The sequence below is a fragment of the Rhinichthys klamathensis genome, unplaced genomic scaffold (genome assembly GCF_029890125.1).
Source record: "Rhinichthys klamathensis goyatoka isolate OS25496 unplaced genomic scaffold, OSU_Roscu_1.1 h1tg000059l_1, whole genome shotgun sequence".
NCBI lineage: Eukaryota > Metazoa > Chordata > Actinopteri > Cypriniformes > Leuciscidae > Rhinichthys > Rhinichthys klamathensis.
The window spans coordinates 7,948,325-7,974,016 of record NW_026606604.1 but is presented as its reverse complement, the minus strand read 5'-3'; the positions used below and the strand labels follow the sequence as shown (position 1 = coordinate 7,974,016).

Genomic DNA, 25,692 nt, shown 5'->3' with positions numbered 1-25,692 from the left:
ATGTGAACAAAATACACAGAATCATAATTTCATGGACAAAATGCATCTTGTGACATGCTGAATCATGAAATGGAACATTTAAAAACCATTTAGTGGAAAAATGCATTAAAGTATAACTGCATTTTGTGTCGCAAAAATTTTTTTTTTGTCAGGCTACACTTGGCGCTCCATATAACTGAAAAGTATTTTCTCATCTCAGCTTCCTGTTTCAACACGGAAGTATGTCATCACGGGAAAGGGTATAGTTATTAAATGGTTTCTGGCATTGATTTGAATCAATCTTGTGAACCGTTTGAATCTGAAACAAAACAATTCTCAAAATCTGTGTTGATACCCTATAGACCCTGGCGTCAAAACAAATCATATTTGAAACAAATTGAATCAAGAATTGAACTAAATTAGGAAATCTGTGGAGATACCCATTCCTAGTCTCTGGCATAGACTCAAAACAAATATGAAGTGAATCGAATGAAATCAAATCAACCTTGTGAATCAGAATGGCAACAAATTGGGAAATCAGTGCCAATTCCCAGTAGACGAAATCAATCAAGATCTTGTGAATCATGAAATGGAATGTTCAAAAACCATTTAGTGGAAAAAATGCATTTTGTGATCCAGAAAACCACTTTCGTAAACAAAATGCAAACGTCCTCCACAGAACGCTTTTTTTTTTGCCACATAATTTGTTCAGTCCACAAAATTAGTCAGGTTATTTGGCGATATAACTAAAAAGTATTGTCTCGTACCAACTTCCAGTTTCAACAGGAAATATGTGACTTTAATGATGTTTTTAAATTTGAAGTGAAATTGATTTAAATAGCATTGTTGTTAACGTTTTGTAGATTCCTCTACATGAGTGATTGTGTAATGGAGAGCGAGAGATGTAGCAGTGGTTGTGATAGTCAGATCACTGAAATAGGATTTGATGCACCTGGATCTGAGGAGAGCTCCAACTGCGTCTCATATAAAGGCTTTTGTGATTCACTGGGTCAATTATCATTCTCATCTGACCTGCCGGAGAGAGGCTTTGGAAGAGATCCACGTGACGATAGATACTGGCACGCGTGCATATCCGCCGGAAGCACGATCAAAGGTTACATGTTCTTTTTTTTAAAGCTTCATATCATCCACCATTCCACCTCGCCAGCAGTCACCCACCATTTATCCCACTCCTACCCACAATCCCCTCTGAGGAACTGCCAGAGACAGAGGAGCCGCCACGCAGGTCAGCCGGGCCACCATTACACACCGACTGTTTTATCTGCTTCAAACAGTCGGTAATGGAGAAAGACAAAACCGAGTCAGCGGAGAACCCGCGTGTGAAGTAATTTTTCCGTTTTCTGTGACCCCCTGTGGTGCCGTTCTGTGAGTTCCAGCCAGACTCTCTCTTTCTCTGTCTCCATGGGTGAACCGTCCGTGCAGGAGCCCTCCTCTCTCAGGCTTTGATGCATTTTTAATTGTCACTGTTTTAAAGGTCAGATTTACGACTATTACTGGTGGAAATAATGTGATACAGTTTAGAGGCAGTTTGACCAGTGAACTTTTCATGAGCTAAAGGGAATTTTTTAACCATCCATAACCCTCCCAAACTGTAAACTCGGAAGTGCAGTAGCTTTATAAAACTAAGTTTCCTCTCCAATTATAATTGGTGAACAGACCCAGACACCTCAAGCAAGTTTGTTTTTTTATGCACATTTTGGGGATTTTAATAAAAAAAAAAAAATGTTATTTCAAGGGAATAATATAAATAGAATAATATTTTATTATAAATATAATTTAAAATAATTAATTGGCAATAACTAAAAGTACAAAAAGTTTTGCTCTCTCTCTGTGCACTCTAAACCACAAGGCATTCATTAAATTTAATGAAAGACCCACAGTGGTTACAACTTTCACTTCCATTTTTATTCTTTTGAATACATGGGGTGAAAACTGTTTTATTCTCATTTAATTTTTTTTGCAGAATTTGCAACTTGGATGGAAACATATACATTATATGCAAATAGCACAAAATGTCATGTTTGTCCATATTTTGATATACATGTGCATGCATCCAATGAAAAGCGACAGTGAGAATAAAGATTTCTGAGTGCATGAACCTGTGCTTGTGATTTACAAGAGCTTAGTGACATTGTTCGGTTTCTCGAAAAGCATTTTCCAAAGTTTGTCCTTCAGCAAACCACCGCACAGCGTGCGCTGCCCTTCAAGCCGAGCTGTAAATGGTTTCAGATTGCCATTAAGAACCATTTACCGTGGTCTCAGAAAACCGTGGCTGATTCTTCAACTCTGTATGAATTTTATAAACTCTGCCTTCTTAATGGTTTCTATGAGTACAGGCCACACAGAGACTGAATAACCAAGAGAAAGATTTATCATACACATCCCAACAGTATCGACAGATTCATCCTTACAGAGCCCTTAATTTAAAGTGACTCAGAGGCGCCATACAGTAACCCGTTTAAATTTCACGGTTAGCGCTGTGGCACTGCCATAGGGACACATGAAAGGCCACAAATCTTGGATGGCTCTCTTTGATGGCTCCGTTGAAATCTCCCAGTATCCCCCGTGCGGCTGTGAACTCACATGTCAAAGAGAGTTATTCCATTGTCTATCACTCTCATGTGTGTTTTCAAAGGCACTGATTTATGTTCTGCTATGTTACACTTTAATGAAATTTCATGTCCCTTCCCTTGTCTGTCAATAAGATGGAGATGGCTCTGGTAACACAGTGACATGTGCCGGCCCAGCGTGGTAGCGTTGTTTCTTATTATAACTCGGTCATAATGACATGTAGACAATATTAAGAACAGGCCAAACTTTCCAAAGTGCTGTTGTTCATTCCTGTTATGCAAAACTCAATGAGGGATAGAGAGTGTATTTATTTATAACATTGACCCCCAGTTTCACAGACAAGCCTTAAGCCTATAGTCCCAGACTAAAATACATGCTTGAGCTGTTTTAACTGAAAGCAACTTGCATTGACAGATCTTAAAATATGTCAGTGCCATTGTTTTGTCTCAAGATGCACACCAGTAATGTTTGTTTCTAAGGCACGTTTAGAAAAGCTACTTGAACGCCTAATAAGGCCTAATCCTGGCTTAATCTAAGCCCTGTCTGTGAAACCAGGCCTTAGTTTTGCTTAGGGCTGAAAAAAAGCTGTTTTTTAGCAGGACTATTGGATGACATCTTGCCTAATTAATATTCATGAGACATGCTGCTGATAATAATGTGCCCCTGTCCACTTTTCAGACCATTTCAACATCCAAACATCATTCGATCCCATTGACTAAAAAACATTTTTTAACAACATTTGTTTTGTGCTCCACTGAAGAAAACAGTCATAGAGATTTGAAACGGCATGAATGGTAAATCAGAATTTTCATTTTTAGGTAAACTATCATTTTAAGACATTTATGGACAGATTTACTAACCCTCTTTTGGCGTTAAAAAACTACTGTCAGGATTTACTAAAGAAAAACTAAAAAGTGAAAAACCAGCGCTAAAAAGGTTTGGCCAGGGTTATATTGCGGCTGACCTTATTGCATATGCATTTGTAGGAGTTTCCCTTTCAGATGCAAAATTTATGGGAGGAGAGTATTTAAATGAATCATGCAAGGTGATTTACTAAGGTTTGCGCTAGTCAATTTACTAGTATTTGCGCCATTATTTAACACCCCCCAATTTTGCACCTGTGTTGTTAGTAGATCACCCGCACCTGATTATCAGTGGCTCTGCTTGTTTGCGACCCTACGCTAATCTGCGCTGCTCTTGGTAGATTGCGTTGGTCATTATGGAAATGATCCGGCTGCGTCTGTTCTTTAATTTCCGCGTCATCAGTAGATCACGCACAGGACTTTCCACTCCCATCTGCGTTTTCATGGAATTGCAGTCTCACGCTAATTTCCCCCATTTAGTAAATCTGGCCCTTAATATAATATATATGATGAGAACATGACAATATATTGTAGTAGGAATGACCTAGAGAGACGTATGTGTTTCCCTCAGCCTCGTCACTGTCATTTAAGGTGTCTTGCCTCACACTGCTCCAGACTAGGAAGAATGTGAGTGTGTTAGAGGGTGAGTCAGTTCTCCATTAGTCTGTCTTTGCGCCTTTTCGCCTTTATGAGGTCTGAGCGTTTGGGATGAATAATTGTGCCGCTCTATGTCAGCTCCTGGCGCCACGGCTGTTTACACTCTGGCACCTGCTCCTTTTTAATTAGCTGCCGGGCCAGATCATCTCTTAATCGATTTTGAACATTAAGAAACAAAAGGGAGTCGTAGATAGGGGCCCTGTCATGGGGCGGCCCCCACCTCCTGCAGGGGGAGGTGTGAAGAGAAGCCACCCCCTAATGAGCCGGGGCATCTTAGTGTCACACTCGCACCGAGCCTCATCTACAGACACACAATCATCTTCAGAAATGGGCCAAAACTTTGGTGGGTTTTATTAGCTCATCAGTGCACCCAGCACGTTAGACACCAGGACGACTGAGTGGAAACACGTTTTTTTTTCTTTTTTTTCTCGCTTTTCTTCTCTGTCTTTTTTTCCTTCTTGATGCAGTGCTAAGGGTCATTGGAGATGACAGCCTTGAGCCAAATACATTTCAGAAATAAAGCGTTTTGTTTGAAAAGTTCAGATGACCTGCTCTACTTTACTAGGCCAACGGGAAGCACATAAAACATTTGCTTTGTTTAATTGTCTGGCAGCTTTTTACCGAACATGGTGGTTTGCGCCGATTGCGCAATCTCATAATCTGTGGCACGCTGGTACTTGTGCATCTAGTCTATAGAGAGAAGCCATTGAGCACAGACTCGGTGTGCAACGACGTGCTCATCGATTCCAATTACTCTAAATCTCCACATTACCGTCGGCGAGCGGCAGAGACAAGAACATTTGCAGTAATGACCGAAAAATCAAATTGCGGTGATTGTTTTACTGTTCCTCGGTAAACAAAGATGTTTGTTTAGTAATATCTTCCCATCTATTGATTGGACTGAAGGCATTATTAACCCAGCTGAGGGCTCAGCCACGTGGCACTAACGGAATGAATCAATCGCAGAAGTCAATCACCTGTCACTCATCTTGTCAACACGGACCTGACCCAGATTTTCCCTGAATCTATGCATTCATTTACCTTAACCATTAGGCCTTTAAATAAGAAAACTGCGGTAACACCAGTGTCATTGTTACACATCTTACATGTAGGCTACTTACCATAGTAATAACAATAAATTATGCATAATTACATGCAATTAACCCTCCTCAACCAAAACCTAATCCTAGCCTAACCCTATAGTAAGTACATGTAGTTAATAATTATTATTACTCAGTATTTAAATATATAATTACACTGTAACACAGACACCTTAAAATAAAGTGTTACCGAAATGCAACTGGAGAAAACAAAAAGGGAAAAGAAAAGATTAAATAAAATGGAAATACCTAGGATTAAACATAGTTGTATTTAGAAAATAATGTAATTAATCCAACATTAAAGCTGTTTCTGTGCACTGTTTTCAAATAGAGCATGCCTCCCTTCTGCTATTGGTCAGCCAAACAGATAGCCCCGCCCCCAAACTCACACTATTGAACTAATGTTGCTCTGTTGGGTTTGAAAGCACAACAGAGCCATAGTGTTGGCACTTTTTGTTTTTGGTTAAGATTTAAAATTTCTTGGTTAGAATCTAAAGTGATGGGAAGCAAGTACACATTTTATTTTTGGATTCTTTAGTGAATAGAAAGTTTCTAAATAACTAAAAAAAATTACTCTCAGTTTTAAATAATTGAGTGTGTCGTTGCTGAGTAAAAGTATTAATTTCTTTAATAGAAATACTGAACACCAATTTTTGAGCAGTAGTATATAGGTGTATATATATATATATATATATACACACACACACACAAAGAATCCTTAAATGTTAAATTATGGTTTCGCCAAAAAAAAATTAAGCAGCACAACTGTTTTCAACATTGATAATATTAAGAATTGTTTCTTGAGCAACAAATCATCATGATTTCTGAAGGATCATGTGACAGAGTAATGAAGTAATGCTAAAAATAGAAAACATTTAAAATTGTAATATATTTCACAATATTGTTTTTACAATTAAAATGTCTTAACGACCCCTTTTGAATTTCATTCAACATAATTTCCATCAACATAGGTCTTGTAAGAGAAGACATCTTAAACTCTGACTGAAAAGGGGCTGAAATAGGCTCATAATAGCCTAATGACACAATGACAAGCAACACAGTCTTTTACAACCCCAGTGAGGTCCTAAATTTACTGACAGCTCGGGGGAGCAGGGGCTCATTTCTCTATGGCCAATAAATGGACGGTCGATTCAACAGGCCACTGGTTCGAGGCTGCTCTAATTCACCAGCCGTGTCGTAAATCTCCCTGCCCGGCTGCTTTTAACACACGTTCCACACTGGATGTGTTTATTTGTTTCTCTCTAGCCATAATTGCATTTCACTGATTTCAGTTTTCATTTACACGGCTATGCACAATATTTTCTGTAGTCAGAGAGTGGGCGTCCTTGCAGAAATCCTGGCAAACCCTGTCGGAGTAGGCGATCGGGAGCTTGTAACCCGTAGGCCGTGTGTAATCCACGCTGGTTGTCGCTTTGTGTTGTGGGAAGCCTCAGTTGATGTGTAGTGTGAAAGAAATCTGTATTTTCTTTTCCAGAACTCTACTGAATGTATCTTAAATATGTTTTAACAAAACATCCTTTGTAAAAACAATAATCCACATGATGTAGGCTACTGTATACATAAAAAGGCAAAACAACTATTCCAATTTGGAACTGATATTCATTTAGACATGAATAGACAGAGTATTTACCAAGTGACTAAAATAATGTATAAAATAAAAATAAATTATTCATATTTTTTTTATTTAAATAAAAAAGTGTTTTATCAATATTTCGTTATTATTAAATATTATATATATATATATGTATGTATAATATATTTCAATATCTATTTATTTATTAATTATAGTTTTTACATTATAGAAATAAAAATGTTTAACAGCACTAAAATTATATTTACTGTATATGTGTATATATATATATAAAACATATATATTGCATCTAATATATATATATATATTGCATATAAAATAGTAAGAATACAACATTCAGCCGCATATAGGCTTTAAATATGCTCACAGTTATTAATTGCACAATACTTATTAAAGTATGTTGCTGTCTGTTTTTTTGTTTTTTTGTTTTTTTTTTGTGCATGTTTTTACTTTAATCTTTAAAGGTCTTGCAATATGGCCCATTGTGAGTTGTTTGGTTCCAGACATCATTGTGATGAAGCGTGGCGCTAATCTAACAAGTTACAGCAGGATAAAAAAAGCATTTCTTACTAATCAGGGACAAGGCCATATGGATGGAGTTTGATTACATTAACTTTAATTAACATTACTGTCATCTGTGTGTGATTAGTGGACAGATGTTGGGTAAGGCCTGCAGTCTGTGAAGGTACTGTAATGTGGATCTCAGGTGCTCGCGCAGCCTCTCTCTGGATGTCTGGCATTTCAGCGGGACTGGAGCGAGGGGGGATTTTCATTCCTCTTTCTCATTCTTTTCACGAGCGGATGGGAGGGGATTTATTTAACCTGCTGCTCGACACAGCTGGTGGCCATAAGAGGGAGCTCTAGATATGTCTTTCTTCTGGAGAGGTGTGTTTGTGTCTTTGGGAGTGTTTTATGCCAGTTTAAGCCCATGCTTTAGAGAAATGTGTGAAATGTGATGCTGGTCTGTTGGCAATATAAAAAAAATACAATGGCGGCGCCATGGTTCACTTATGATACCAGATGGTAAAACCATGTTATGTTGACATATGATATACAGTATCATAGTAGTGTACTGTTACTGTTTAGGATTACAATATTCATTTATCATGGTATTTTAAATGGTGTTACAAAGTACAAAATTTCATGCTATTGTATCATATTGCACATTTTTGCACGATTTGTCCAAAAACACAATAGCATTACCATTAATACACACGCATGCACACACACTCTCTATTTTCTTACACTACCCCTACCCCTAAACCCACCCATCACAGAAAACTTTCTGCATTTTTACATTTTCAAAAAACATCACTTAGTATGATTTATAAGCTTTTTTTTACCCTCATGGGGACCAACAAATGTCCCCACAAGGACAAGCATTTTGGATATTACAATCTTTGTGGGGACATTTTGTCCCATAATGTAAGGTTTACCAGGACACACAACACACACACACACACAGTCTATCTAATTGCAACGTTGCCAATAATACAGTATATTAGTATTGTTTTTTATTGTTGTGTTAACAGGAAAAACAGCTCATATCAGTTTAAGATGGATTTGGAACATGTTTACTGGTTTGTTTTTGGTGTTTTATATTTAACCAGCTTGGCTAAGCAGGCCCCAACCAGATCTAGCTAGTATTCTCACCAATAACCTGTTTTGACCAGCTTGGCCCCTACTAATGATTCACTGATCTGAACTGAGCTGATGATGACATCACTGTTTTCTCCAGAGCTGATTTATAGATGAATTGAACTCATTCCATAATTGATGAACTTTACACATTAAACCAAACCGAATCAACACTGAACTGATCAATGTAAAGCTGCTTTGAAACAATCTGTATTGTATAAAGCGCTATATACATTTCCCCCTGGGGATTAATAAAGTTTATCAATTAAATAAAGGTGACTTGAAAAACGATCATTTTGGATCATGTAGAATTCATTTGACCATCTTGGGACAACTTGCACAACTAATACAGAAAGACAGTGGGACTGAAATAATTTTCCTCGTTCGTCTTCAGATTTGTCACATGGATGCACGTTTCTCAGGACGGGAGCAGTTCCTGTTTGTGTCAGACGAAGTCAGTGAGGCCTGGTGTCAACAACGCTCCGGTTCTTCACACACCTGCCAGAGATCCAGCATCACACCTCGCAGCCTCAGAGTCGGCTTGTGACCCAGGTAATGAAGCTTCCAGAGCGGAAGATCAAATCACTTTCACACACCCTGAGCCTGGATGTGTCGGACTAACAAACACCATAAGCTCTGCAGTGAACTGGGGAAGCATATGTCCGCTGGAATATTTGTAGCAGAAGAAAAAGAGGGGCAGAGAGAGAGAGAGAGAGAGAGAGAGACGGCCGAGTTCCCCCAGTATTCTCAGCAGGCAGGAACATCTCGGGGTCAGCGGCACATATCTGCACGGATTATCACGCTGTCACACTCCGCCTCACGCCAGCGGATAACAAGCCAGCCTGCTGCTGAAAGGAGGAGGGCACGAGGAGAGAGAGAGAGAGTGACAGAGACGACACACGTGTCCACAAACTCACACACACAACATATTTGCATGACACACGGTCAAGAGTGCTGCATAAAGAACATGAACTTTCATGTGGCCCACCTGTGTAAATAACATGATTTGAAAGTTCTTAATTCGTTTTTTAATTAGTCCATTAAAAATATCTAATAATCATTGAACGAGATTTATGAGATGCTAGGATTTGTTGTTGACTTGTTTATACCTAAAAGTAAAAAGCTAGTGCAGTAAGAAACTTAAATAAAAACTAGTCATAATATCTTCTGCAGTGTTGCATACATTTATAAGATTTTTTTTTATCAATTTTAACTGGGAAATGAATTAAAAATATGTAAGAATAGCATGCTTTGCTGTTTACAGAACATGCATAACAATTACAACACATAATTATTACAGTATAATGTCTTCTGAATTTTTACATTCATCAAAATATTTTAGTGTATGAAAGAATTCTAATTAATAAAAATGAGTTGAAAAAGACAAAATCTTAAAAAAAATCCAGCCTAAAAACATTCATATGTCATGCATCCCTACTAATTGGCACATTTGCAAACACTTTAGTGACCTCATGTGAATTTTCACCCTTTTTCTATTTGCTGATTAATCTCAGTAATTTGTTAGTGGAAAAATTACGTTAAATAATGGGACTCTTAACTTGACCGCCTTGTGCTTTTTAGAACCAAATTATTTAGAACCAAAACAATTTTTTATTAGAAGCCAAATCAGATATTATTTACTTCAAAAATCCCTTCAAAAATCTTAATATGTCATGCATCCCTAATTAGCACATTTACTGCACAGTCACATTTTAGAGACATCATGTGAATGTGAGGCCTTTTTTAATCTTATTCACCCTTTGTCTGTGTGCATTAGATGCAAAAACCTTGTGGTTTTGTGTATCCGAACACTGAAAGGACCTTCTGAAAAACAAAATAAAAATGCATTACATTTATGCTTTTGGCAGGCATTTATATCCAAAGCAAATTTCAGTAGATGCATTCTCTGGGAATCGAACCCATTATGTTGCGTTGAGACCTTGAGAGCAAAAAAAGAAAAAACCCATCGGAGAAAAGCTCTTTTCGTATTGTTATGCATTAAAATTGGCATCACAGATCTTTAATATAAAAGCAAACAACCCCAAACCCTTCAATATATGCATGTTTGCTTTGTCCACTTGGCTTGTTTGTCCACTTTTCCCCGCGAACAGACATGCATGCTCGTAAGATACATAAAGAACGAGAGCTTCTCCTCCCCGCTGTGGAAATGTTGCTTGGCATTTGCAGTAAACACAACAGATGGTGTGACTATGCAGGCCAGTAATTTTCAAATCAATAGTGCAGCTCACAGGACCAACTGTGTGTTCTGCCGGAGGAACTCCATGACAGGCCCAGAGGAGATTCGCTCAAGGCGCGTTTTTTTCCGCTTTTCTCTCCCTTTTAGAAAACACACAAAACGCGTGGAGCAAAAAAGCCTTCAAACACGCTCCATCTCCATCCGTGTCTTTCCGTGGAACTCATCTCAGGCCTGACACTTATGCCCCATAGCTCTTCGGAGAGCAAATAAAGGCAGCCCTCATGCGATCAAACGAAAATCTCCATATGATGGATCCGAAAGGTACGCGTTTATGACCCATCCGTCACTCCGCTCCCGGTGCTTGGTAAATAGCCCGCTGTACTTATTAAGGCTCTTGCTGCGTTTCAGCTGATTGGCAGTCAGTGGGAGCAATCATAGAAAGATACAGATGCCCATTAGGACGTACACATGTTGTCATGGCACTTCTGAGAACGACAGAGGGCTGTAAACGCTAATAAGACCATCAGTTAATGCTGCTGGCTCCGGATGTGGCCTCGGGGTTCCATTCGCTGATGCATCTCCAAGGGATTTGTTCGTGGAAAAATGCATTTTTTTTTGTTTTTGCATTAAACAATTGGCGGTATCGGACTGAAATGTGAAGGCAGGCAGCCTTGTGCTTTTTAGAGCCGAAAAAAGACGTCGTATTTGTATTGTATTAAAAGCAAAAACAAGCAAGCGAGAGAGAATATATTGGGAACTTGAAAAGAGAAAGCAAATAAACAAACAATCAGAAGAGGTGAAAAGAAGGACGAAGAGAAAACGAATGGAGAAAAAGAGGATAGGCTATAGATCATCAGATTTCTCTGAGAACTGAGATCTGACCCTTGGCAAGACGCAAACAGCCCACAGCCGCATTGCAGAGTCGCACGCCGTACGTCACGAGACAGCTTCTTTAGATCACTATTTATGGTTCATTAAGTATTTTCCGAGCTGTGTTGCTGCATCCTTGTTATGTTGTGGAGGAACGAACAGCATCGCCTGACCTCTGCTTCATTCTGCTTGTGCAAATAGCCATTCCTCATAGGCTGACGTTGTTATTTTAAGTGGAATATTAAATCGGCGTTCACGCCACCGTGGCTTTCCGTAATTGTCTCTCTCTCTTTCCTTATCTGTATGTATTAAATTTGGGTGGTTTTACATGTACAAACAAGGATTGTGTCAATCATAGAGGGTCTTTTTACTTTCCTTTTGATGACTAAATCATCCGTCACGATTCGTTTCAGCCTAGATATTCTAGCATTAATGAAATGAATTTGCTTTGTTGTTTGGTTTCATTTTCAATAAGTGGGTTTTTGTTTGATCTGATCTGATTCAGAGATGGTGTTGTACGGATAAAGCAGGGTTAGATATGCAGCAGAGTGAGTGGGCTGTTTACTGCCTGACTTTCAGTGTACATTGTGTCATGTGATGTTGACCATAAATGTTACGTCACTATAGTCTTCATTTAAATAATTCCCGCCCAAATCATACGGCAAAAAACGGGGCGAGGCCTGGTTGAGTTGCGTCAGTGCAGGGGTGTCCAAACTCGGTCCTGGAGGGCCACTGTCCTGCATAGTTTAGCTCCAACCCCAATTAAACGCACCTGAAACAGCTAATCAAGGTCTTGATTAGCTGTTGAAGGTCATTAGGCATGCTAAAAACTTACAAGCAGGTGTGTTGAGGCAAGTTGGAACTAAACTCTGCGGGACAGTGGCCCTCCAGGACCGAGTTTGGACACCCCTGCGTTAGTGTGTTGAAACTCATGGTAAGGGGCGTGATGTTTTCGAAAACCTGCTCAAAGCAGTTGACCAATCACAACACACCGGTTCAGCCGACCAATCAGAGCTCATTGAGCTTTTCGGAAGGAGGGGCTTCACTACGACACAAGGGTGTGTTTCTCAAAAGCGTCGTTAGCCAACTATGGTCACAATTTCCATTGAACTCTGTTGATAATGCCGGAACTTGCGACCAGAGCTTTCTTGTAGCTCAAACGGTAGAGCGTTGGCGCTTGCAACAACAAAGTCACAAGTTCAATTCCCAGGGAAAGCAAAAATGTGTACTTTGAAATTCAATGAGAGTCTGCCAAATGCATAATTGTAAAAGTAAGTGTAGTTGGCTTTGGGAAACGCACCCCAGAGTGTTATGCCCCGTACACATTGTACAATTTTGGGCTGTCCCAGATGAAAGATGACCAATCGTGGTGATTTCGAGCCCGTTCTCATCCTTTGGCGTCATATAGGTGACGCCATATGACAAAACGGCGAAATACTACGCACATGGCACCCTTTAGCGTGAATATAACACGCAAACCCAAGGCGTCATAAAGTTGGCTGGCATCCTTTAGCGTGAATATGAGACGCAGACCCTACCCCACACCTAAACCTACCCATCACAGTGCGTGTTATATTCACGCTAAAGGGTGCCATGTGCGTAGTATTTCGCCGTTTTGTCATATGGCGTCACCTATATGACGCCAAAGGATGAGAATGCGTTGTGATTTCTGTGGTCGTGGCTCCTAAACAGTGGTTCTACGTCGTACAGTGAGAGACAGCTGTTGTCACGGTCTTGTGACCAAAGATAGCCTGCGATACTTTTCCGACAGTGTCAGAAGTTTAGCATGATCATCTCACAATGTGTTTGCTGGTACACCCTACATCTACTGACTAGCCAATAAAAATGCAACATGAAATGGCGTATTGATCAAAGTGACATGGCGCTAAAACTTAAAAACTACTTGCCTCAAGCTCCATTTGCAAGATTGTCATGCCAAGTTGGCCTCTTTTGACCATGTCCATATTCTCCTCTTTCGCTTCCTCTTTTTTTCAGTGCACACAAAAACCCCAATTGCCAAAGTGAAAACATTTAATCTGGCTCTATTTGTTTACCACTAGCACATGCTGATGACGCCTTCTATTCTAACTTGCGTCATCATGCCATCGTACAGTCTACATACATGTCGTACCCAAGTTTATTAGATCCATGTTGTATTGTGTGATTTGTAATGATTTTATAGGATTGCCGAAATCACACAGTCTGTAGCAGGCGTTACAGACAGAAGAGAGGTGCTGCAACAATGTACAATATGTGGGAAAAGAATGTGATTTTTGAGCATTCAAGCATGAAAACTAGTAGACCCCAAAAAAGACTTTGACTTTGTAAAAGGCCATAAAAGGCCTCTTTAATGTGTTTATTTAAATTCACAATTGTTATACCCAACCCTGTTTTTGCACTGACATCCCCAAACAGTTGCATATTCTCCACCATCTGGTAATGGATGATCTCAGTGCGTAGGTGGTGTAATTCAAAGATGGCCTTAACTTTACAGTAGATATTGTTCGGTGCCCAAAACCCCTCTAACACCAGCAGACTAGTTCTGGTGCTTATAGCTACGACTGGATTAAGCTGTTTCTTTTTCAGCAGGGACACGCATGCAGCCACAGCTAATAAATACGTGAGCTAGCATGCAGGCTAATGTGTGTAATGCTTCAAACGATTCCGCTGTTAATATGCAATACAAAGCGCACTGAGAATAGTAATTGACAGACAGAAAAAAGGTTTTAGTTCTTCAGGACAATCTGAACTCCAAGCATTCAGCGCTTTTAAGCCATCACTCAAGGCTACGTCAGTTAGCATGACCGTAATCATATCTTTATGTTCATGATAAATATTACTGTCATCTCCACGACAACAATCTCTCACGTCGCCGTTTTAATGAGAGACAATTAATATTTATTCCCTTTCTGTCGGCAACTAAAGCGTTTCATATTCCACACATTTTCTGCGGAATAAATCAAGTCTCCCTCATATTCAGAGCTATAAAGGGGCTCTTGCTGGAAAAGCCACGCTGCGCTTCAGGCAACTTAATTGTGCCGTGGTGAAAAAATGAGGCAATTCATCCATTAGTTTATAAAGGCCTTTCCCTGGAGACACCAGAGAGTGATTTAAGGTCAATGACACTGATTCTCTATATGTGTTTTTCTTTTTTCTACCCTTTCCTCACACTCCCTCTCTTTGTTTGAAGAGTAACACCGACAACATGCTTCGCTAACATCAAAAGAAGTCCTGTTGTAATCCTCTATCCAATATATCGTTGATTTTTCAGGTAAACTGGATGGGTTTTGAATATTGGATTATATATTTAGTGGCCAATATTTCATTGCAAGATTATTGAAAATGTAAAAAATGAATGTAATGCGCAGCCTGTTTCAGATCTTGTCAGGTGATCCAGATCGTGTCCAGCCTAGTTTGCATCATTGTCACTCAATAGCACTAAAAAATGAATAGATATTCATGAGTCCATATTTTTATTTCACAAAATGTATTTGGATTTCCAAGTTGATGTGTCTTGTATCACTCAACTATGGTCTCTCTCTAGTCACATACTGTATATGAATAATTTACATTTCATTTATAAATATCAATTATAAATATTTGATATATATGAAACAAATAGTATCGAGGAATATATTAAATAAAATTTAAACTCATGTTTAAATTTATTTATGAATATTTTATATATTTATGAATACATTAATAATGATATATCATTTATATAAATATATATACATAAAAACAAAATTATTAATAAAATAAATATTTATATATTCAAATATATTTATATATATATATATATATATATATTATAATTAATATATTTATATTTATATATATACATATATATAAATACATTAAAATTATATTTATATATATACAATTATATTTTTTTATAAATTAAATACATTTATATATATACATACAGTATATATAAAGACTTCAGATGCAAAAGCCTCTAAGTACGTCTAAAGTTTTTGTTTAATATTAACATTTTTATCAGGCTCCTATGTATAGTTTTCTACCCAAGTACCGGCATTTCTGAATGGGCTGAGGCTGGGATTTTGAGTTTGAAGTGAAAGTATTTGATGAACTATGTGCGGAGAGCATTCACTCAATATTTTTATCAAATTTTTGACAGAGGTGGCTTTTAGAGGCTTTTGCATCGGAGGTCTTCATACATATATATATATATATACACAGTTATATATATATATATATATATCAAGAAATGTCTAAAATCAATAATATATGAATACATTTTAGTTTATTTATTTATAGTGTTGTGATTGGTGGAGTATTGTTTGGCCCAAAAAATAATATTGCAAATATGTTTCACATCAGATATCTTTGAAATCCACCAATTAATATGAAAGCATCTCAGATTGCACTGGTCATCTTGTCGTGTATAAATAAATCAGCAAGTGAAGACTTTTTAAGATAGGAAATCTCATTAGCTTGACCATCCTGTTGACTAACTAAAACCTGGTGCCTTAGGAAAGAAATAAACAAGTCTTTAACGTGGTTAGACGACGAGGCTAAAGTGTGCGGAGTGTGTTACAACAGACAGACAGTGGGAGGAAAACAGAATTCATGACAGGCCTGTGCAGCTGATTCAACCCACACACAGGAGCCAGATACACCACATGCACATGCACACACTCACACAGAAACCAACCAACCTGCACCCTCTCACCTGCTCCTTCTCCTTTCCCAGAGTCCTGTCTCCTGGCACATCTCTCATGTTGATTGGTGGCCCTGTGGTTGCACGTTGATCCATTGTGATGTCATATGTCTGTGCTGCTCCTGGTTCCTATGGCGATGCGCAGCAGAGGGAAAGCTACAAAACCAGACAGGAGAACCAATTGGGTAAATATCACGAAAATATGTCCAGGACACATTTCACCCAACATAAAGAAAATTAAAAAAAAATTAAATTAAAAAGTCACTTAATTGTGCTTAACTGACCTAAAAATGTATTTCATTTTGTTTACTAATATATATATTTAATTTATTATATGAAATACATCATTTATTTTATGCAAAATATAATTTATTTCTTTTAGGATGAATTTTTTAAAAACTTTTTTTTAAAGATGTACACATTTCAATTAATAGTAAAATTCCATCACATTGAATTTAATAATCTTTACACATTTTAATTGAATAATTTAACAATCCTTAATCAATTATTCAATTAAAATGTGTAAATATTATTCAATTCAATTTAATGGAATTTTACTGTCAATTGAAATGTGTAAATCTTAAAAATTGGTAAGTTGAGCTCATGCACCACACAAGAATTTGTTCTTACACCACTGGAATCAGATAACTTTTATAAAGTTTTTTATTATTATTATTACAATAAATCGAAGCCTCAGGGTTATGGCTGCATCTGTCCAGCATGGAAATGTCTTGGGGGGGGAAAAGTTATTTGTTTTTTGCATTTTTGGCTAAGGAGGCATTTTAAGATGCCAGCTGTGTTTTGGCCCAAAGACAAACACATCTTATCTCAGTTTCCTTGGTAAAGCGAGCGAGGGGTTTCATAATTCTTGCCCTGTAGTTGGAAGATCTCGGCTTCTCATCCAAACTCAAGGCCCTCAGCATTGGCGCACGGGACGCCCCCGCAGGCCCATGGCATTATGAGCCAATTATGCAGTATTACGATTAAATTTGATAATCGAGCAATTTTAGTTGTGTTTTAGTGATGGAGATACACATTTACACATGCATCACAATAGCTCGAATATTGATTACCGATTTGAATACAAAGCGGAAAAATGTGTTCTGGGTTTTGACGTCATTTTTTGCACCACCCTATTTCATTTTTTTATTGCATTAACAAGAACATTAACATAATTTACACTTAAAGAGATCATTCAACTATTACATTCATAACAGCATCAAATAAACTACAAAAAGAGGAAAAAGAGAAGGAAAAATCTATACAGGGATAATTTACAAAAAATTACCACAAAAAAAAAAAGGATCCAAAAATTCTATATATCCATTTTGCTTTTCCATTTCTTGCATCTAGGCGCTCGATATAATACATAAGTTACATTTTAAATATTATGATGCAAGTTGTTTTATTATTTGTCCATTTTTGTTTGTGTATATCGTATTTTCCATGCATAATTATTAAATGAATCACCTAATGTTTCTCCTATTTCCTCCCAGACACAAACGCTTGTGGATGACATCATTGGCTGTGGGCGGAGCCTCTGAGAAGTGTGGTATACGACACTGGCCCTCAGGACACGAAGCCGACTGGAGGAGCGTTTCACCCAGCCACTCACTCGCTCTCTGTCTCCTTGCTTTAGAGTGTGAATGACTTGGAAATCTTTTTCCATTCCTTTCATTTTCATAACATATGTGCAATGTTCTGATTCTTCATTTATTTCTGCGCGGGTGAAAAATGGGGCTGTAAAGTTGTGGTGGCAGTGCTGCAGTCCTGTGCTGCTCCCCTGAGCAATTCCACAGCCTCTCAAACACAGAAGCAGCATTTCATGAAGAGAAGGTGAGTTTACTGTTGCCAGAGGCACACACACACACAGAGAGAGAGAGAGAGAGAGAGAGAGAGAGAGAGAGAGAGAGAGAGAGAGAGAACACTTCTTCTATCCCAATGATTGTGAGATAACAGTTGGGCCATGAGAGAGAGTGTGTGAAAGCAACCTCCATTCCCAAAGCCCCAAACATCTAAATACCCAGACAAATTCTGTGAAAAATGACTTTAGCTGTTCTGTAGGGAAGCTGTTTAGAGACTGAATGCGTAAAAATAAAGACACTGTTCGCTTCACTATTATTAGTGAATTTAATCAAAGGAATATAGTTTGAGAGAATCCAGTCATCTTTTACTCATGTTGCTCCAAGCCTGTATGACTTTTTTTTTGTTCTGTGGAAAGTAGATATTAAGAAGAATCGAAGCTACTTTTTTCTTTATTGTGGACAGACATTTGTTGACGCTATCTGACAAAAAGCAATACCAGGGATTTTTAAATTAGGCTCCCGGGACCCCCAGAAGGGCCAGCAGGGGTGTTTAGAGATCTGCAGAAAATATGAGCATTTTCTGAAAAAAATTCAGAGTTACCATGTTACCTTCAATAATTGTGTTTAAAATCATATTTTTGATGATATTGCTATTATTTGATTATGCTTTCTTAAAAAATTATGAAATTTATTACAATTATTTACATTCCTAATTAGATTAACAAGTTTTTTTAATATTCTTTAGACTAATAAATGCTGGGTTGTTTAAACCTATGTGTGGGTCAAATGTGGACAAACCCAACTGTTGGTTTAAATTATGTTGGTTTGGGTTTGTCCATACTTGACCCAAACATGGGTTGAAACAATCCAGCATTTTTTAGAGTGTAGGGAATATTTTAATGATTTGCTGACAGTTTTGGAAACAGCTTGTTTTCCTTATAATATAACACTTAATATTTTTCTCACAGAGTATAAATGGGTCTTTATACTTACATGAAATTATATATGTTCCATTATATTTTATTTCTCCAACAATGCGTGTGGTCGTGTAAATGCGTTAAACCGTTTTCCTTTATTGGTGTAAGTTGTTCCAAACCCCTATGGATTCCTTTCTTCCGCTGAACACAAAAGACGATATTTTGAAGAATGTCGGTAACCAAACAGTTGATGGACCGCATTGACTTCCATAGTGTTTTTTATTCTATACAATGAAAGTCAATGGGGTCCATCAACTGTTTGGTTACCGGCATTCTTCAAAATATCGCCTTTTGTGTTCAGCAGAAGAAAGAAATCCATACGGGTTTGAAACGAGATGAAGGTGAGAAAGTGAAAGAAAGGGACAGCTAAGAATATTCAGATTGAGGACCAGTTAACTCCCACTGCCACATGCAGGCTGAGAAATGGCTTCATTTAAGCTGATGATTGAGTCTTTTTTTGATTGCGGATGCTAAAAAAAAAACATGCTCCTTATTTTATGTTGCACTACATTTTCTTTTTGTACTGTGTAGAAGCTGATTAAAGCGAGCAGAGAAGTGCTGCTATTATGAGCACTTATTGACTTGCTTTTTTCAGGTCATATTCACAAGGAAAGTGATTTTGCCCTCTAGTGAATCAATGGGCATCAAATGAGATGGACAACACCCATTTCCTGTTCCTTCCCACCTCATGCATAAAAATCTCACAGATGTTGTCGCACCCTTGAGATGATGCTCTCAAAGGCGGCTCATCTTCGATTTGTTGAGGTTGTAGTGTTGCGACGTGTTCTGGAGCTGATCACTCGATTAATGAATGAATGACTGAACAGAGGATCTCAACTCTTAAAGTGACAACCTTATTTTGCGACATTTACAAACAAGTATTTTAGCATAGGAAAAATGCAATCTATAAGCTTTAGTAAAGGCTCCCATTCTTCTGTGCACACTTTTCTAATAAAAAAATGCTAATCAAAATATTATAACAGTGCCTCTAAAATATATTTTCCTTTTTTCCTTCAACCAAGGCTGTGCACCTCAGGCTTTTTTCCTCCTCTAAATGAGTAAATGATGATAATAAAAATACTACTACTACTAATAATAATTGTGACTTACTTTATATCCCATATTGTGACTATTTTCACAGTATGACATTATACATAATGTTTATTTATTATTTTATACCTTTATGTCACAACCAATGTTAGATACTCTGAGATACTCTTATAGTTTTTATCAATATTTTTTATTATTTTATAAAAAATAATTATTGTGTGTTTTTGTAATTTTTATTAGTTATTGTTTATATAGTTCTATTTCATTTTAATTTCAGTTTTAGTTACTTTAGTACAAGTTAAACTAAATGAAAATGAGAAATGTGGCCTTGGCAGCTGTCTAAAATATATTTTTTTTAAGTTTTATTACTTTATTATAGTTTATTTTATGTCAAGTAATGATGAGTCACAACTAGCTTAATTTACTTTTTTTTTACTCTGAAGTGGAAACACACTTTCCATAGATAAAATCAAGTCTCATCCTACATTATTTCCCACCAAATATTCTATTTTACTCAGAATTTCATGCATGTGGAAGTTGCGAATGCCATTTCATAGTGTCTCTAAATGGTTAAACTTAGCATTATGGAACAAAGTTTATGTTGAGGGCACAGCATCATGTTTTATATTTTAGATACATTTGGTTTAATGTTCAGTGAGTTTCCATTCACGTTGTTGAACTTCTCTCATGTCTCTCATCTGAGAACATTACAGTAAGTTGCGCTTGGTGCTTTTTAAAAGTTCGACAGACAAACTATTAGGCCGGTAATAAAACAGCCTTTCCGCTCTCCTTAATGTCTCACAGTGTGGCGCATGCAGACTTAGTCTCGTTGAATCTAAAATATAAAAGACCATAGCCCTCTTAAAAGGTTTACAACTTCAAAACAACATTTGATTGAAGCTGTCCCGACCGTCTTGTCTGCGGCCTGATGATCTGCTGTTGTTTCCAGACCGCTTCAGAGAGAGCAGCAGCCTTCTTCACGTTGATGTGTGGCATCATTTAAATCTGTATAGCAGCAGGGCTCGGGTTCACTGGGAGGTCTCCCAACCCATTTTATGCTTTAGCAGCCTATTTGCTTAATACAGAAAACTTTTGAGCGATACGTTTTCCAGCTTATTTTGGGGGCAGCGGCAACAAAGCTATCCGTCATGTGCTTTTAAAAGTCAGCACGCGAGAAACTGCAGCGCGGCTCGGGAACGGAAAAGGCCAACCCATAACTAGCCTGTAAAGCTCAGGGCCAGCAAACCTGCTTTCGGTGCTGAGCATTTCAAGATGGTCAGATAAACAAGAGCAGACACCACAGTTTTACCGTGACATTTCCAACAGCCAAATCGTAAACCAGGAAGCTCTTCTGTTAAAGGCCACTCAGTTAAACTAAGCATTTGTTTATTCGGCAGGCAGTATATTCAACCCCCTAAAGCTACAGGGAGAACAACCTCTGTTTAATCACATTCTCACTCCTGAGGCCCGAGTGGCCGCTGCCATTATCTTGTTGGAGCTACTGCGGGATAATTGTGTCAGACTGCAGCAGGGGTTTGAAAAGACTTGTCAGGATGAATTTGATTGTAGGGCTTCATTTGCATCACATAATAAATGGTATGTATATTTTATAAGCACATATGCATGCATGCACCTCTTCATTCATTTGTAGATAAATGATCATAAAAAACCAGCCAGTAAAAAACAACAACATTTTATTTTATTTATTATTATCTTTTTTTTATTTTATTATTATTATTATTATAAAGGCCTGGATGACCACAACTAATAATATCTTGTTGGTGTTACAGATGGAATAATTGTGGCAGACTAAAGCAGGGGTTTGCAACGCCTTGGTGTGTACATTTTATAAGCATATGCATGCACCTCTTCATTCATTTGTAGATAAATGAGCATCAAAAACCAGCCAGTAAAAAATGATAGGAAACCATTTTAATGATTTTAAGGCTTCATTTACATCACATCGTTAATAATGTGTGTGTAGAGATTATACAAGCACATGCAAATGAACCTCCATTCACTTGTAGCTAAATGAGCATCAAAAATACATTTTTTAAATGTCATTATTTTTCATTTATTTGATCATTTAATAAATATATTCTATTGTTTTAAAATCAACATTTTATTAAAAATATTTGCATTTATTTGCATTATTTATTTATACACACACACACACACACACACACACACACACACACACACACACACACACACACACACACACACACACACACACACACACACACACACACACACACACACATATACATATATATATTTTTTTGCATTTAATGGAAGGATAGTTGAGAATAATAGGAAAGTACAAATTGTTATACACTTCTTAATTTGTACAATTAGCCTAACAAGTACAAAACGATTAGATTAACATTAAAAGAATGAATGTGATGACAGTCCTAAGCATACTATATATTAATGTGACAAGCATGTCGTAAAAGTGAGAACTCAGGTGGAACTGTCAGCCAGTTGCGTCTCACATTTTTCAACCCCTTTGGGTTTCAAGCTTAATTAATCAAAGAACAACACTGCACATGAGCACAGAAATGAATCTTTTTTCTAATCACCCTGAATAAAGAACCATCCTGTTATAATATTCAGAATGCTCTTTGAGTTTAGCGGAGGAATGGACTTCGGTTCAAACATGGACGCCATTTGATTAATTAAGACATTGAGAGTTGCTTAATTGTCCATTTATTAGTTTATTTCATCTGTCATGAAAAACACAGACTCCTCTCAATCATTTCTGGTGCAGGTCATCCGATGAAGGCCTCAGACTCAATCTGGCCCAATGCATCCGCTCGGCTTACATTTCTCAAATGTAAAAAAACCCTCAGTAGATCATCAGGTGATTCATTTGAACATCCTGCTCATTTAACACACTGCTTTTTGCATACAATGTTGTGTGCACATATTTGGAAACAGAGTGTTTATTTTCCTGTTGAATGAATAAAAATGATGAGCCGTGAGTTGAGAGAAAGGAAACTGCAGTGAGAGAGTGCTTCATTCCTATGTGTCTACTGGCAGTCGAGAGCCGCCCATAAATCACCGCAGGAACTGTCCTAGCATGATAGAGTCAAATTATTACAGCTAAACACACAAGTATGTGGAATGATTAAAGTGTCTCGGCTCTTCCAAGCCGAGATGGATGTTTGATTAATCACAGGCTTCTGTGGAGCCGGACAGAATTGTGAAACACAGCGCTGACTTCTGGTTCCAGCAGTCTGTCGACTGGAGGAAGAAGCACTGCAGTGTATAAACATCATCACAGTACATTCACTGCACACTGCCACTGAAGACTGTGTCATTGTCTTTTCCAGTCCTGCAACTCAATGTTTGAAAAGGACAAGCCCTAGTGCCCATTATTTAGAGTAAAAAACTAAACATTGAAAGGAAACGGATTCTTCCATTGCTTCTCAATGGAAGAAGCTGCACTTCCTATTTCATTTTTTTTTTCTCTGCACATTAATCAATAGGACGTTTTTATTCAGTCTGTCCTCTTTTCCTTCTTGTAAAGACATGTGAGTCTCTTAAATTGCCTGGGGAGAATCAAACTGCACAGTGGTCCTCAGATGAATTTTGAGCATTGCTTTACAACAGTCCTTTTAATGCACATTGTGCCATCAAATCACATTGCTTGTGTTCATCCCTATTACGACTCAATATTTCATTTGTAGAGATATACAAAGTTCTGGCATGAAACTCTAGATGGCGCAGGCTGATAGGTCCTTAACTCAATGTGGGTGCAATCGCACCGTTCTCAATAGGACACAGCTGATTGGTTCCTGCTGTATCTGTAGCCAATGAGCTTGCGTTGCTCAAGTACCTTTAAATACTTGCTCAGCATTTACTATAGCAGATGCAGTGCGCATTCAGAAACCCTTCACCTTCCCCAGCTCCACCTGTGTAGACCTGCTGTGGGTAATTCATGTACGCTATATTGTACAGGAGTAGCATGTCTTACTTGCTCACATATTTTCTGAATAATTTTACAATTAACATTTTTTTACCCAGCCCTACTGCAAAATATTTTCTTCCTCAGTATTTTTTTGTCTTGTTTTCCAGCACAAATATCTAAACATTAGTTAGGCTACTTGAGAAACAAAATGACTTTGACATCGAGTCTTGTTTATTTTATTTATTTTATTTAAGTAAATTTGTGCTTAAATCAAGAAAAAATATCTGCTATTTGGGTCAGAAAAATAAATTTGATTTAAAGGGAAACCAAGATTAATTTTCTTACTCTGTTGGCAGATTTTTCCTCCTGTTTTAAGTAAAAACTCACTTAATTTTGATACATTTAATATAGAAAACAAGACTTAATATCTTGTTATTTGGCTTCTGAAGTAAACATATCTTGATTTAAGAATGTTTAGATATTTGTACTGGAAAACAAGATAAAAACACAGAGGAAGAATTATTATTATTATTATTTGTTGCAGTGTACTACGTAAAAACATCAGACATATGAGAACTCCAGTAGGGAGCTATAAAGGAACAACTTTAAAGCAATAAAATCATCCTCTGGGGAGATGATTATGAACTGGATTATGATGAAAACATTTTGAAGACAATGATCTGAATAGTTTTTGCTGAATGATTTAGCTTTATCGTTGTGTCTATGAGCAAAACATTTAACCCCTGGATGCACCAGCAGTGGTACCCATGCAATTTGAAAACTGTTAGTCACTTTAGATAAAATATGCCTGTTGAATGGGAGTCATAGTGATATAAGAGGCACATTGGCCAAATGCAGATCACTCTAAATGTTTAAACCACATGTCTTTGCCACTCAGATTAAAGAGGAATTGTTGATTTAAAACGCGGTCTGAATTGGTTAGCTTGTGGTGAAATTATATTGCTGTCGCAACAGAACAATTCTTGAAGGAAAGAAAGTCTGGGGAAACCAGCGATGTCAAATTACCTCAGACTCTGTCAGCGGCCATTACACCACCAAAAGAAAGGAACACTCCACAACAATAAAGCTGACATGTAAATGCATGATAAGTTGTTGAGCACTATAGTTGTTTCTTTTGTGCCAGGAAATGGAAAAAGACTTCGTAAGGAGGAAGAGAACAACAACCTAATTTGTATACCCTTATCAACTCTTATTTTACTCTTATCAACAGTTTATTTGATTAGACGCAGCTGTTAAAGGGATAGTTCACCCAAAAACGAAAATTCTGTCATCAATTTCTCACCCTCATGTTGTTCCAAACCCATAAGACTTTCATTCATCATCAGAACACAAATGAAGATTTTTTTAATGAAATTTTAGAGAAGCCATTGGGTGAACTTGATTTCACCAAGTACATGTTGCTTTGTCAACATTTTTGTTGATCCTGTATCCAATCAACCAATCAGATTTGAGGGACAAGTTTACAGTTTATGTCAGGTTTAGGCTTACAACCAGGTTTAGGTGCTTCGACATCAGTGTTATTCACCTATCATTTCCCTCTGATTTTAGGGATAAGTTATGGGTAGGGTTAGGTAGGTGTAGGGGTAGGGGTCATGTCTTACTTGGCAAAATAACAATGACCCCCTCCATTAAAAAAATCTATTCACCCAAATCTCTGACGTTCAAAACGTTCATAAAGGGATCATAAAAGGAATCCATATGAATCAAGCGGTTTATTTTTTTTTAAAGAGACAA

At 37.5% G+C, this 25,692-nt stretch overlaps 1 protein-coding gene and 1 long non-coding RNA gene across 3 annotated transcripts in view; both read left to right on the top strand.

The window, feature by feature from the left end:
* Positions 1-1,107: 1,107 nt before the first annotated feature.
* Positions 1,108-16,350, top strand: LOC130084070 (uncharacterized). The gene is made up of 3 exons (XR_008806891.1): positions 1,108-1,365; positions 8,836-8,993; positions 16,226-16,350. It is a non-coding gene; the product is annotated as an uncharacterized LOC130084070 (long non-coding RNA).
* Positions 16,351-17,904: 1,554 nt separating this feature from the next.
* ptbp2a (polypyrimidine tract binding protein 2a) overlaps positions 17,905-25,692 on the top strand; it is a 36,647-nt gene continuing 28,859 nt past the window's right edge. Inside the window, exon 1 of one of the 2 annotated variants that reach the window (XM_056249225.1) lies at positions 17,905-18,028. In XM_056249225.1, the coding sequence (XP_056105200.1) occupies positions 18,018-18,028 (11 nt within the window). In that variant the 5' untranslated portion in view covers positions 17,905-18,017. The remainder of the gene's footprint in view (positions 18,029-25,692) is intronic. The other variant, XM_056249224.1, reaches the window with a different exon arrangement.